Consider the following 13,273-nt stretch of genomic DNA (forward strand, 5'->3'; position numbering starts at 1 on the left):
GTCTCAAACAGATGTTACAGAACATGATATAAGATTGGAGAATATTTCCACGCTATTTGTTATCATTGCTTTCTACTCTCACTTTTGTCCTTCAAACTGTTCTGTCCAGCCATGCTGGCAGAAAGCTGAGCCTTGCAGTCTTGGGCAGGGAAACTGGAAAAATCCCACTTACTTAATATTGTATATGCCCACTTGCTTTCTGTACAGTTGCCAGAAAATTAAGGGATAAGAGCTTGACACTGCTCAGGCTTTGCCATCAACCTCATTTAATAATTCATACATAAATAATTTCCAAAATAACTACCAGAATTATTGAAAACAGAGTATTTTGGGGGGTTCTTAATAAATAACATCCCAAGTCATACACAGCCTTGAGCTTTTATTGCTTTGAAGCAGGCTTTTCATTAAAAATATTATTTTTTCAGGACCAATTGCAGCACCACTTTATTTCAAATCCTCAGAGATTACAAAGGAAAACTTAATTTTCCATGGTGCTGCCTTGATAGGCATTGACATTTATCAGCTATTGCAATAGTGGATTTCAAAAGACAGATGGACATGAACAAAAAAAGTGCTGTTTCTGACACTGTCAGGCCACTCTCCAGTGGCAGACAGTGATTTGGGTGATCTTGCAAGAAGAACCACCCATTAGCTTCTAGCAAAGCTGGAGCTGAGCAAGTGGAGCTGTGACTTGCTTTGGTAGACTAAGATGCAGCAGGAGTGGTTGGGAAATCATAGAATACCAGGTTGGAAGGGACCTCAAGGATAACGTGGTCCAATCCTTCTGAGCAAAACATGACCTAGAGTGGATGTCCCAGCACCCTGTCCAGCCAGATTATAAGTGTCCAGTGTTGGGAAAGAGCTTTTCAAAAGCAGCTCCCTGGTTGTACACATGCACCCTGATCCATGCCTCTAGTGAGGGGGAAGGTAGAAAGCAGTTGATATAAACCAGCATGGTCAGAGTTCAGTAGCCAAGGGGCTAGTTTGGGATTCTCTGCTGGTTGTTCCTACCTTGCTTTTCAGCAGAACCAAACCCAAATTTCTGTGCCTGACTCAAGTAACTACCAGAAGTTGTCTGATTGCCTTTAGGCTTCACTCAGCTCCCCATATGGATAGACTGAAAAACAAGAGTTGCTGAACAGAAGCACCCTGAAAGCTGAGTCGGGACCTCAGGTCTGTCAATGGGCCTTTTTATTCCTCCCACTCATGGGACAAGAGGAGGACAAAGAGGAATTGGTTGGGGGGAAGGTGGAAGGGAGAGCAGAAATGCAGCTCATAAGTATGCCTTGAGTCATCAAGCCGTTTCTTTGCTTGCATTTGAACCTATTGTAAACTTGTATTTGCAGCCTTTTATATTTAATAAGCCACAGCTACAGTGCTGGATCCAAACCATTTACGTGACACCAGTACCACTAAACTCATCAGCATGGGAGAAAAAGGCATCAACACGAGTTACACATAGATGAAAAGCTTTTTTGCAGAAGTTATCCGGTCAAGAACAATGCAGTGCAGTCCAGAGCATTGTATTAAGTGATTTCCTACGCAAACCTTGCGTAGTTATTTTTATATCACTTTCCTGTGAGCTTCTCAAAGTTTAAAGCTATCCTTAATTTAATGCAGTGATGAAAATGAAAGTTATCAGTAGTAGCTTCCTTCAAATTTAACAATGGATCATTGATTAGTAATACCACTTCTCTGAGTGACAGATGATCATGGCATTGAATGAGGCATGAATTTACTCCTGACAGCTCATGAGCTCATGGTGTATATCGATATTATCAAATACTTTCAGCAGTCACTACAGCAATTTGCTCACTTTTATATAGATCACTCTTAGGTTTAAGACACGTTCTTAAATAAAAAAAGGAAATAATTTGAAGCTAAAACCCAAGGAGGGCATGACAATACCTTGTAATGACGGATGCAATGTTTTATCACGGCAGCGATTAAGCAGCTTAGGGAGGGAGCATGGTACAAGTAATGTTGGAGGGTACAGGCTGGTAGGGCTGGATGTGGTAACTTTGATGGGCAGCGGCAGCACACCTTTCCTCCCCCTTTTTTTTCATTTATCCCTTACAACTGCAGAGAAGGCAGCAGACATGACCCCATACGGCCTAATGCACATTCGCCTCTACTTTTTTCCCCATCTGCCTGTAGTCGCAACGCCACAAACGCTTGCTCCTACGAATTTCAGTCATGCGTGAGGCCGCGGCGAGGGCAGCGCAGGGCCTGCTGGCCGCGGATCTGAGCTGAACGGGGAAGCCGAGCAGGTCTGGCGGCTCCCAACGGGCGGAGGTGCCGATCCATAGAGTGGCCACCGAGCCGAGGGGCGACTGTGCTGCAGGCCGGCGCTGCGGGCAGAGGACCCCTCGCTGCCCGCTCCTGGGGATCCCCTCCTTCTTGCTCCCGGCCCCGGCACGGCCCGTCACGCGGGGCGTGTCCCGGGCAGCCCCGCTCCGCCCCAGCCCGGCGGAGCGGCGGGTGCCGCGGCAACGGCCGGGGCAGGGCAGGGCCGGGCCGGGAGCCACGGAGCGGCGGGCAGCGCCATGGGGCTGGAGACGGAGAAGGTGGACACCCGCATCTTCATGGACGACGACAACTTCCCGCGCAGCGGCGGCCCCGCGCTGTCGGAGGCGGAGAAGGGCGCGGAGGACGAGCTGGACCGCGACCCCCATGGGATGAACGCCCACCTCCAGGTGCGCGGGCGCGGGGACCCAGCCCGGGGCGGCGGGGCGGGACGGGCCGCGACGCGACGGGCCGGGCCGGGCCGCGACGGGCCGGGGCGGTGGGCGGAGTGCCCCCAGTCTCCCCTAGTCCCAGCTCCGCATAACGGCCTGGCTGCTGTCGTTCCAGCTGGGCTTCGAGGACGTGATCGCGGAGCCAGAGCTAACGCACTCCTTCGACAAAGTCTGGATCTGCAGCCACGCTCTCTTTGAGCTCAGCAAGTACGTGATCTACAAGCTCCTGACCCTGGTCCTTGCCATACCCCTGGCCCTGGTTGTGGGGATCGTCTTTGCGGCGCTCAGCTGCCTGCACATCTGGTAAGTGCGTTCTGTTGCCCGTGGTGGGTGGGCTCTGCAGACGGCCCAGCAGCACTACTCCTAGCTGTTGATCACCGCCTTTACAGCCAGTAGTCAGATCTGCTTACGTTGTCTGCTTTGGTTTTAAAGGGAGAGAAATGACAACAGTGTTTTCACTGTGATTCAGTTCCCTGCTGTGCTTTTGGTCTGCCATGTCTGTGGAAGCTCCTTCGAGCAGAGAGCCTTCTTTACTTCGAATAGCATCTACACAATGCATTCCAGACTCAGCTGGCTTCTGGACTAGTAATAACGATTGCTTGTTCTTTTAAAACTGGAGTACAGAAGTTGTTAAAACGTGTTTATTTGAAATGAAAGTCTTGGGCAGAAGCGTTACTGCCACCTTCTCAGTATGGTTACCTCTTCCATTTTTTCCTCACAGACTAAAGTAAGCTTTTGAGAGCCCAACTCACTCTTTCTTTGCTGTTACCACAAAATCTACTGTCACTGCCTTGCATCTAATACATGGCCATCTCTAGGTGCAGTGCCCCAAAGCACTTCCACATAAGCAAAGCCCTGCTAAGCACAGGAAAGCGGCCATTGCCCAGCTTCACAGGCTAATATACTGGTACTCCAAGTCACAAAAAACCTTATATGTTTGAAACAGAATATACTGGCAAAATATTAGGGAAGAATACCTGGAGACAAGAAAGGCAGATGATCATGGAAAAGGAAGAAAGGCAGGGAAAATAATGATGTTAAGGAAACCTCTCTACAGCTGCAGAGGAAGGGATGAATGCATATTATCAAAGCCATTCCTGCAAACCAGGATTTTCCATATACATGGGTTTTGGCCAAAGTCTCATTTGACTTGGAATCATCAAGAAATTTTTAAGGAAAACAAAATACAATCCAGAAACTAGGAAAAAAATCTCAAGTCAATAGGAATACATTGGTTATCTGAGCCCTTGGTTGCAATCTCAAAGGTGCAGATTTCTGTTTTCAAAAGTGGAATGGAAGTTCGGGTTGATGACATTGCCATGAGCCACTTCAAAACCCAATTAACTCAAATTTAGAAACATTGAGTCGGCATCTCACCCAGAAGAGTTGCAATGAAGTTTAGAGCTGCTTACATGCTGCTTCTCTGGTCCCTAAATTATGAACACTGTATAGCATGCCTAGACTTTCAAGTCTGGAGCTGTCACTGCGCTGTGAGTACTGTGTGACTGCAAAAAGGTACGATGACCATATCGACTTCCAGTAGTGAGATATCTGTGGAAGAATTAATCAATGCCAGATTTATTAAGACTGTAAGAAGTTTTTGTGCTTCAGTATGATCTGGTATATGGATTTTACAGTGTGGATGTGTGGACATGAGTTTCACTGAGCCAGGACTCTGGGGTCAGTTTCTATTTATGCAAGTTGTCCCTAGTGACTCTCTCAAGAACAGTGGGTTCTCAGTATATCTGAAATAGGACTGTCCGCATGTGGCACTTCATTTGAAAAGTTTCCTTTGACTTTCTGTGAACACACTTGCTTCCCCAGCAACTACTTTTCTTTCCCTATGTTCGCTGTCACTACAGATCTTTCATTTTGATCTTCCTTATGCCTGGGATGAATGTGAAAGCATCACATAAATTGGTAGCATTACCTGCCCCCCTTGGAGCTCATCCAGGGCTACCATCCAGAGCCAGCACTGCCTCATTTTCCCACAACCACAAATCGGATTTGTTCCAACACAAAGGTGGAAAACACTGAGACTAAGTCATCTTCTCTGCAGCTTTCCATGTTCCAGACTTCTTGGTGTAAGGAGTTCAAAGTTTCTGCATTTGAGAGGGTAGCATATGAGCAGTGCAGGTGTAGAGACCCAAAACACATGGTACTGGCTCCCATGTAGCCCCACTGGGTCTGAAAAAAATAGTAACTCCTTGTTTTGTGGGTGAGAGGAAGGGATTTCCATTATAACTCTTGTCTTCATCTGTTGAAATGTCATGGGAAAACCCTGGGCACACCCTCCCACATGGCTGCCTGTAGGAGGTCTCATCAGAGTCACCGTGCCTCATTTTCAGCATCCAAACCAATGAGATGATGATGTTATCTATCTTAGTTAGGGGAGCCTTTCCTGAGGCTAAATTCAAACATGTTGCAGCAACTTTTGGAACTGCTCAGGCACAAAGCCCTGTTGATTGTCACACATGTCATTGCGGTTTTGTCAGGATGCTAAAAATCCATTCCTCATGCATCAAGGGCACCTCATGAATTGCCCCTCTCAGACCTGATAGTAAATGTTGCCTTCCACCAGCAAAAAGGTGGCTGAAGAAGGAAGCAAATGTGTGAGACTTTACGGAAAGCAGAAAGAAAGCTGAGTGAGAAATATGTAATAATTCACTTTAACTTACATTTTTATCTATAAAGATGGGACATATCCTTTTCCTGTTCTCAAACTGTCTGCTTGAGACAGAATCGAGCATTGTACTAGCTGATAAAAGATAATGATGGGCTGAAACTGTGCCAGCTAGCAAGTTGGTGACCTATATACAAGCCTGTTCAAGGAAGGGTACTTCTCCACCTTTCTTCTCCTTTACTGATGACTGTCATTCTCACCACAGACTATAAATGGCAGAATTTGTCACACTGAGTTTTAACATCTTTCTGTGAATATTAGCAAGCTTTTAAAGATTTCCTTAGGTTGAGGCTGTTACTGATTTTTGATCATGAGCAGAACACTAGTGGTTTTTCAGGCAACACATGTAAACTCATTATATTTATTATAGATCAGAGACTTATCCTTGATGTTCCAAGCCACATGTTTGCCACCTCTTGGAAATTAACACTTGAATATCATATATGCTTTTTTGTAGTCCTGTCTGAATAGTCTTCTGGTATGTTGCATATGTGTGCTAAGAATGGTTCATTTGTGGATCCTTAACTCAAGTCTTGGATCTGAGATGGGGTCTAAAGCACAAGGAGTCGAGCAGGATTATGCTCTTGTCATCAGCTGGAGCAGCAGGTGCTCGGAGCTCCTGTTGGCTTTAGCTTCCATTCTCAGCGCTCAGATGCAGCCAGGGACTTACATGCAAAGTAAATATGGACTTGTATCATCCCTCACTTCTTTCTCCACAACTCTGTTTATATAACTTATTGTTATCATACTCAACCCCAAAACCATCTCCCTGATGGCTGTCTGAAATCAAAAGAAATGACAGTATAGCTATGCCATGAAGACCCACCCTATGATCTGGTGTTGCCTTGAAGCCTCTTCTTTCATGTCCGGTATATATCCCTTGGAGATTAGCAGCAAAAAAGTAATGTGAGCAAAAGTGAAAAAGGTTGATGGGTATAATTTTGTAGATGTCATGTCTTGAGCAGAAAGAAAATAGGATAGATGGAAAAACTGGGGTAATTTGCACTTTTCAGTTCAACAGTTCCCAAAAGAAGGGATTCCTTCTCCTCAGTGAAAGGATGGGTATTTTATGATATTTATACATAGCAAGATTCAATGAGAGGTCATATAGCTAGTTGAAATATCTTGTCTGTGCTTCAGCTTAGATGCCATATTCAACAGAGCTTTGATTTTCTTCCCGATGCTGCATTGTGTGATGACATTACTAGTGTAAATATTGCAGTCAGTGTTGATATCCTTGGGATATGCCAACTTCCACTGTTAGACATCACTTAAGCAAGCTGTTACTATCTCTGTGAATACAAGTGCAGATTGGGGTAAACTCACAGCATTCTGAGTAAAGAATGTATATGTTAATGTTTACTTGACAGGTCACAAAACAATACATAGCTTTTAGTGGTCCTTGGTTATTTATGTTTCTAAGTGCCTGGTCATTCCACAGAAGGCACATTGTACCCTGATGATGTGGAAATGCAGAACGAACAGGATGCATACATATACACATGTAGATACCTATATAGCCACACTCACATGTTTTAAAAGTTAGAAAATGCCTTTTACTGCTCTCTATGTGTAAAGGGTTTCCTTCTCTGAGGAAAGGTGTTTGAGTAATTGTTATTTAGTTAGACTGACTTTTATTTTAACGTTGAAAGTTGTTTACATTAATTAGCTTTGTTTGCTAGCATGTCTCACATGTCCTCCTACCGAGCTAGTGTACATTGGTTTTCATATGCATTTACCATAAAATTGGCAATGTTTATAAAACATTACCAAAACATTTAATATTTATTGTATTTAACATTATCAAAAGATATTGAGTTCTGGTACTGTCTGAGTGATCCCTACAGCAGTTGTGGGTGGTATGATCACTGCTTTTCCAGCCCTTCCTAATGGCATCCTGGTGATTCACTGCATCTTTCTGTGAAACTTCTGCATACTGCGGTATTTGTTTAGTTTGTATTTCGTGTGATCCTGTCAACATAAGGTCCACCAGAAATGTCAGCTTTTCTGCTCCTCTCTAGATCAGTTGGATTTAAAAAAAATGAAAGCCAAATTTATTTTAGATGGCAGGAAAGGAGCAGTGACATAGCCTTTCTAAACTAACCAAAATGGAAAAGGGATGAAGTCAACACAAGCTGAGTAGTCATTTCTAGTGTTTTCCCTGTGTTGCTTGGAGAAATATCTTTTTTTGTTCTAACAGCTGAAGCCCTACTTTTATTCTCTAGAAATTATCTATTCTATATGCAGTGATACTATAGGTAGGTTGTAAAGTGCATAATTTACAGGGGTCAGTTTAAAACTAGGGACACATTATTCCAGCAGCACTCACAGTTCTATATAGTGTGTCTTTTACTAGCTGTTTCAGCAGAGACAAAAGAACAGAAGGTTTTAGAAAAACTATTCTTGTTTAAATCTGTCTGGGCTAGTTTAGAGTGCAACATAGACACACTAGTATATGGCTTGCATTGTATGATAAAAGCTGAGAATCTGGTTAAATAAACGCTGAAAATAAATAGTTTATTTTAAATTTTACATTTCTAAGCTCCAGCTTTTTAAAAATGTGTCAGTTTGGCTTTGGTTTATTGTTTGTTTGTTGGGTTTTTACTTTGTTATTCTGAGCAGTACTCATTGGAAATACACAATACCTGTATATTTTTTCCATACCTATGATGAAATAGTAAATTAAATATTTCCTGTCATCCAACCAAAGTCAGTGAGAGTTCTACAATGGGCTTATGTGGATGCAAGACTTGAATCTTAAATTTGGAATGCAACAGCAAACTATAACAGAGTTTATTCTTTATCAAGAGAGTCTATAGGTTCTTCTACCTAATTTAGGAAATAAATGTGTTATATATGGCACAGATTTTTTTTTTTTTAAACCTTGCTCTAGTACCACTTCAGTATTACATAAGTTATTTACGCATTTAATGTATCTGCACCTAAGTAAGAACATCCAGCTTAGTAAAATGACACAAGGTTTTGGCCAGTAAATGATTAAGAAAGGAGAGTAACTTAAAATAGCGTCATAAGTTATCATGTATCCATAAGTTACCATGTATTCACTGGCCCTTCTCAGCCGCCCATATGTGCACTTCTGCCTTGCCTCTGTTGTTGGTATGCTTGGCTTAACCTACCACTGCTGACTTTACTTTGGAATTGGGACATATGGAGAGCACTCCCCGGTTGCTTACCAGTGTTAGGAGATGAAGGCACAATACTTTCAAATATGCACCCTGAGCAAATAAAAAGGTCTTTCCCTGTCCAGGAGTTTTGACCTCACTCTAGGTTAGTTTCTTACCCACAAATGAAAATCTTTACAGGATCCTCAAGGATTCCATTTTTCTGAGGTTTGGCATATCTCTGTACTACAGCAGTCCAATGTAACCAGATATTGCTTTACTGTTCCTGTTTTATTGTAGCAAGTTGTTAACAGCCAAGTTAGGCTGTAGGAATGAGATGAGAATGGTGATGTGCCTATGCATTTGGGTGGGTGAAAGAGGTGAATACAAGAAACACCAGAAGAGAGAGCAGAGCAAGAACAGATTGTAAAGAGCACTGTTCCCAGTCAATCGAACTGGAGAGAACATGGTGTTTCTGCCAAGCCCAAAGACCCACATTCAGATACAACCACGGGGCAAATGAATCCCTAGGGGATGACTCTGTTCTTCAGACACAGCAGGATGGCAGCAAGGTTGCCACATATCACATACACCAGCCCTTCCAGCATCAGGGAGAGGATAGCAAAAGTTCACCTCAGTAACAGGCATGTCCACAAATTAGCTTAGCATTGCCAATTAGGAAGCAGAGACATGATGACAAGAAAGCTGGCTTCTCCTGTCCCTTGGGTTGCACACAAGTGATCCTGCCTAGAGGACCGCATGCATCACGGTGCTTCTGCATGTGCAGGTGTAAGGCTGTGAGTAAGCGAAATTGATGGAGAATGAGTGCAAGAGTGTAAAGCCAACTTGTTTAGAGATTTAGAGTTAGAAAATCACTTCTTCCATGTGTTCTCATACTTGTGCTTGGTTATTCTGATTTCTCCATGCTGTAACAGAAACAATCATTAAATCTTCCATTTTCTCTTTTACAGGATTGTGGTGCCTTTCGTGAAAACGTGTCTCATGCTCTTGCCTTCAATGCAAACCATATGGAAGAGCCTGACAGATGTTTTCATCAGACCATTCTTTCAAAGCTTAGGCCGATGCTTTGCCATGGTTAATATACGCCTGGACCAAGAGTAAACATCAGGGGTGCAACAGCGCTGTAATTGTAGCTGGTTTTATACCTCTTTGCTAACCTAACATACAAGCACTTACCATTCATTCCAAACTGATAAATTATAATGGCTGGTTTAAGCGGGAACATGCTATTTTTCCTAAAACTCATTTATTATCAGGGAGATCAGTTTAAGAATAAGTAGGCAGTTTTCATAACTCACTATTTTAACAACAGAGCAATCATGGAGTATGTTGGCAACACTTTATTTTAATGGTACGTTAGTTGCTAGATGACAGGAGAATTCTTGTGAAGGTTTAACAGCCACCACAGTGATAATGATTAGCATTATTACTATAAAAACTTCATTGAGTAGGCTGTGGTACCTTAGGCAGAAGTGATCTCTGAGGGTTCACACTGACTTCAGTGCAGTTCTACCACTCACTGTGCAGAATGATAAACCCAGTCCTTTATTGTCAGCAGTTAAAATGATCATGATTCATTGCATAAACATACAGGAAAGGGAACTGTTGTATAATTCTCCTATACCAGAGGGAAGAGCTCCCTAGAAGTTTATCCTTTAAAATAAGGTGTTAGCTAATGATTTGGGGCATCAGCTAATCTGTATATTTATTTTATGAGAAGTTAACTTGCTGTATATTTTGTACCTTTGTAAATGGCACTTGATAGTTTTCTTTAAAACACTATTTCTATAGTATTTTAATTCTAACCAACTTATTAGGAAGCAGGAGTGAGACACTGCAAAAAATTACTTTAGATAACTAAAATTTCTGTTTCTAAATTATGTAGATTTTTAAGTGCTGCCGTGCAATTCTAGTGTAATTATTATATATGATTGTGTGTAAAAGCAAAGATTATAAGTGTTTTCATACAAGACCTTGCAAAAGAGTTGGAAATATCTGTTTATGAGAAATGTTTTTTTATTAAAAATGGGGTGTAGTAATGCAACCCTGCCTATTTCTGTGTATTATCTGTGTGAACATTGTGATATTTAAAATTAAAGACACTATGCTAGCACTTTAACTAAGTAGCAAGCTCTTGTAGAAGGCAAGTGAGTGTAATTGGTATCCTTGTCTAATTCTCCTCACCTATTGACTTGATTCCGCATGTTACTTATTTACTCCTTCAAAGCCTAACCGCTAAAAAAAGCCCTTCTTCCTTCTGCACTTAATATGACTTTGTAAACCAGAATAACAGAATGTATGCAGAGGTACATGAAAATTACATTAGCCTTCTGATGGGCTTAGGCTGCTGTTTTCTTTAAATACAGATGGTAAGTTGCAATTGTAAAATGTTTGTATGATTCAGAATGTTATTTCCTAAAATGATGTCACAGATTTCATATCAAAAAAGAACTATATAATAAAATAATAAAATGTCAGCTTTTTCCCATTTAAAACTTCATCTTTTTTCATATTTCTCAGCTTTTTAAAAAGCTGTTTAGATAAATAGTGAACAGCATGGAATACTATGCGGTTCTTCCAAAATATGGGAAAGGGTAAAGGGTGAGCATCAATAGCGTTCCATTGTTATCAACTACATTTAACATATTTATAGTAGAAAATGATGTATCTCTGTTATTAAGCCCATACAGAACGGTTGCTTTCTCTAAAACAGGTGTCTCTGCAGAATTTTGGCTACATTAAAAAAAATGCTTAATTCTTTTTTTATGGGCACAAGCTTCCTTTACAGGTGAGCTGCAGAACTTTCCTTTTCTTGTTTGTTGGCCTACAGAAGCTAGCTGACCCTGTATATTCTTTGTACACTAGGAACATCTGTTAACATATGTTAAAAATATTTTTGCCATTCATGTCATTTAGAGAGGGATTCATATGGCTTTTGAAAATGGATCTTAATGATTACTGCCCATGGAAACTTGTCTGGAATTTTTTTGTTCTACAAGAAGTTAGCTTGTTGTTCAGATGTGTTCTGCAAGATACCTTTCTTATGTTAAAAATGGAAATATCTCTTTTGAAAATAAAAATTGGTCAGGCTAGGCTTGAACTCTTTTGAGAGTTATTTTCTTTTACAAAGTCCAAGAATTTTTACAAAGATATTTTGCATGGAAAACAATATCCCTGTGGTAAATTCATTAAAAAAAAAAAAAAAAAAAGGAAAATAATCAGTACTAGTTCCCGTGTCTAAAAGGAGCCCTATAAAAGCTTTGAGGGAGCTCAAGTCTGGGTCCAAACTTTGAGAATGAGGCCATTCCCTAGAGAAAAATGTATCGGTTTAGGTCATGAACTCCTGGATATGTGCATCCTTAAGTAGCTTACTGAAATCATCTGGCTATACCACAGACAAATCTTAGTCTTATTGTAATTTAGGCATGTCATTAATTAGTTCTTTTCACCATTTCTCTAGCTGTTACAGGACTTGAGCAAGATTGTAATTAAGTAATTAAACCTGTTATTTTCTTACATGATTTATAGCAGTATCTTTCTCTGGATAAGTGCTAGTTCTAAGTACTCTTACTGTAAGAGTTACCAAATGTACTGTTAGGCTTATAGTAAAATATAAGATGCTTGGCAAATACACTTCATCCATGAAAGGATTTAAAGAAAGCATGAATATATACAGACTCTCCAGTGCTTCGATGTGAATCTGCCTCAGGCAGCCTTGGCTGGCCAGTATGCTCTGGATTTTATGGATTTGACAGTTCTGACAGACATCCCAAAGCTCTGCCACAGCTGATACTGTCAATAGCTTACAGCATTGTTGGACAACAGGGACTGAATGGGCACTGGCACTGAACTGTAATATTCAATGTAGTGTAGGTTCCTGGAGTTCTTCTGCAGTGCATTTGTTATGTGGACAAATTATCCCAGCTGATCCCTTAACAGCAACTTGCACATGAGGATTTAGCCAAGAAAGGAATACAGAAACTTAGTCTCTTTGTCTGCAACAAATATAGAAAAATTTACACCTGATTCAGGTCATGTACTTTGATACATCTTCTCTGTGGAATGGGGAAAATGTTTTGGCTCTTAACAAGGGTAGACTTTCCATCATCATGGTAGAGTTAATGAGGATAAAAGCCTGCCTCTTGTTGCTGATGACCTCAGGTTTATCATCATGCGCTGGAGATTCAGGTCTGTGATGCAAATTATTTCACCTGTTTTTCATAAAGAACACAGCTAACAAACAGAACTAACCCCGAATTTGTGTTTATGGACTTTTTTCTGTCAATTCACAAAGAAATTTAACCTGCTTTCTTATGAGAGCTATTTCATAAAATCATTCTAATCTGACTATAGAACTTTCATATTTGTGTCTTATCTTTCCCTACTCTATTTGTTCATTATATACATTGGAACAAATTTTTAATAGCAACTTTGAAATATTGGTAAATGAGGAGCTTTTTCCCACCTATCCAAAAAGCCCACTTATGCATACATTGAATGAAAAGTTCAGAACTTCCCTGCAGCTCTGGGACCTCAGACCACACACTCATTTTCAGTGGAACCCAAAGTTCAAGTCCATATTTTCACAGGGTGTGATTGTTCCCCCACCTGCAGAGATAAAACTGCTGCTGTTAAGCTGTATTAACTCTCTCTTATAAATAGATGGAAAAATACATGCGTTTTGTTTCTTTTTAAGAAAATAGAAATGC

General features: G+C 41.1%; 1 protein-coding gene across 1 annotated transcript; it reads left to right on the plus strand.

Moving 5' to 3' along the window:
• The first annotated feature begins 2,491 nt into the window (after positions 1–2,491).
• CAV2 (caveolin 2) lies at positions 2,492–11,059 on the plus strand. The gene is made up of 3 exons (XM_057412161.1): positions 2,492–2,696; positions 2,854–3,041; positions 9,515–11,059. Exons 1-3 carry the CDS (start codon positions 2,547–2,549, stop codon positions 9,663–9,665), a joined length of 489 nt encoding a protein of 162 aa, XP_057268144.1. The 5' UTR covers positions 2,492–2,546; the 3' UTR covers positions 9,666–11,059.
• The last annotated feature ends 2,214 nt before the right edge of the window (positions 11,060–13,273 follow it).

The sequence above is a fragment of the Pezoporus wallicus genome, unplaced genomic scaffold, assembly GCF_028554395.1.
Source record: "Pezoporus wallicus isolate ANWC-B61680 ecotype Strahan unplaced genomic scaffold, APGP_CSIRO_Pwel_v1 contig_3858, whole genome shotgun sequence".
In the NCBI taxonomy this organism is placed as follows: Eukaryota; Metazoa; Chordata; class Aves; order Psittaciformes; family Psittacidae; genus Pezoporus; species Pezoporus wallicus.

Bases quoted from the DNA above. Each gene is read 5' to 3' on its own strand.
- CAV2 (XM_057412161.1), top strand. From the start codon at position 2,547: ATGGGGCTGGAGACGGAGAAGGTGGACACCCGCATCTTCATGGACGAC. The intron at 2,697-2,853 runs GTGCGCGGGCGC...CTGTCGTTCCAG, and splicing joins GGATGAACGCCCACCTCCAG to CTGGGCTTCGAGGACGTGAT. The intron at 3,042-9,514 runs GTAAGTGCGTTC...TCTCTTTTACAG, and splicing joins CTCAGCTGCCTGCACATCTG to GATTGTGGTGCCTTTCGTGA.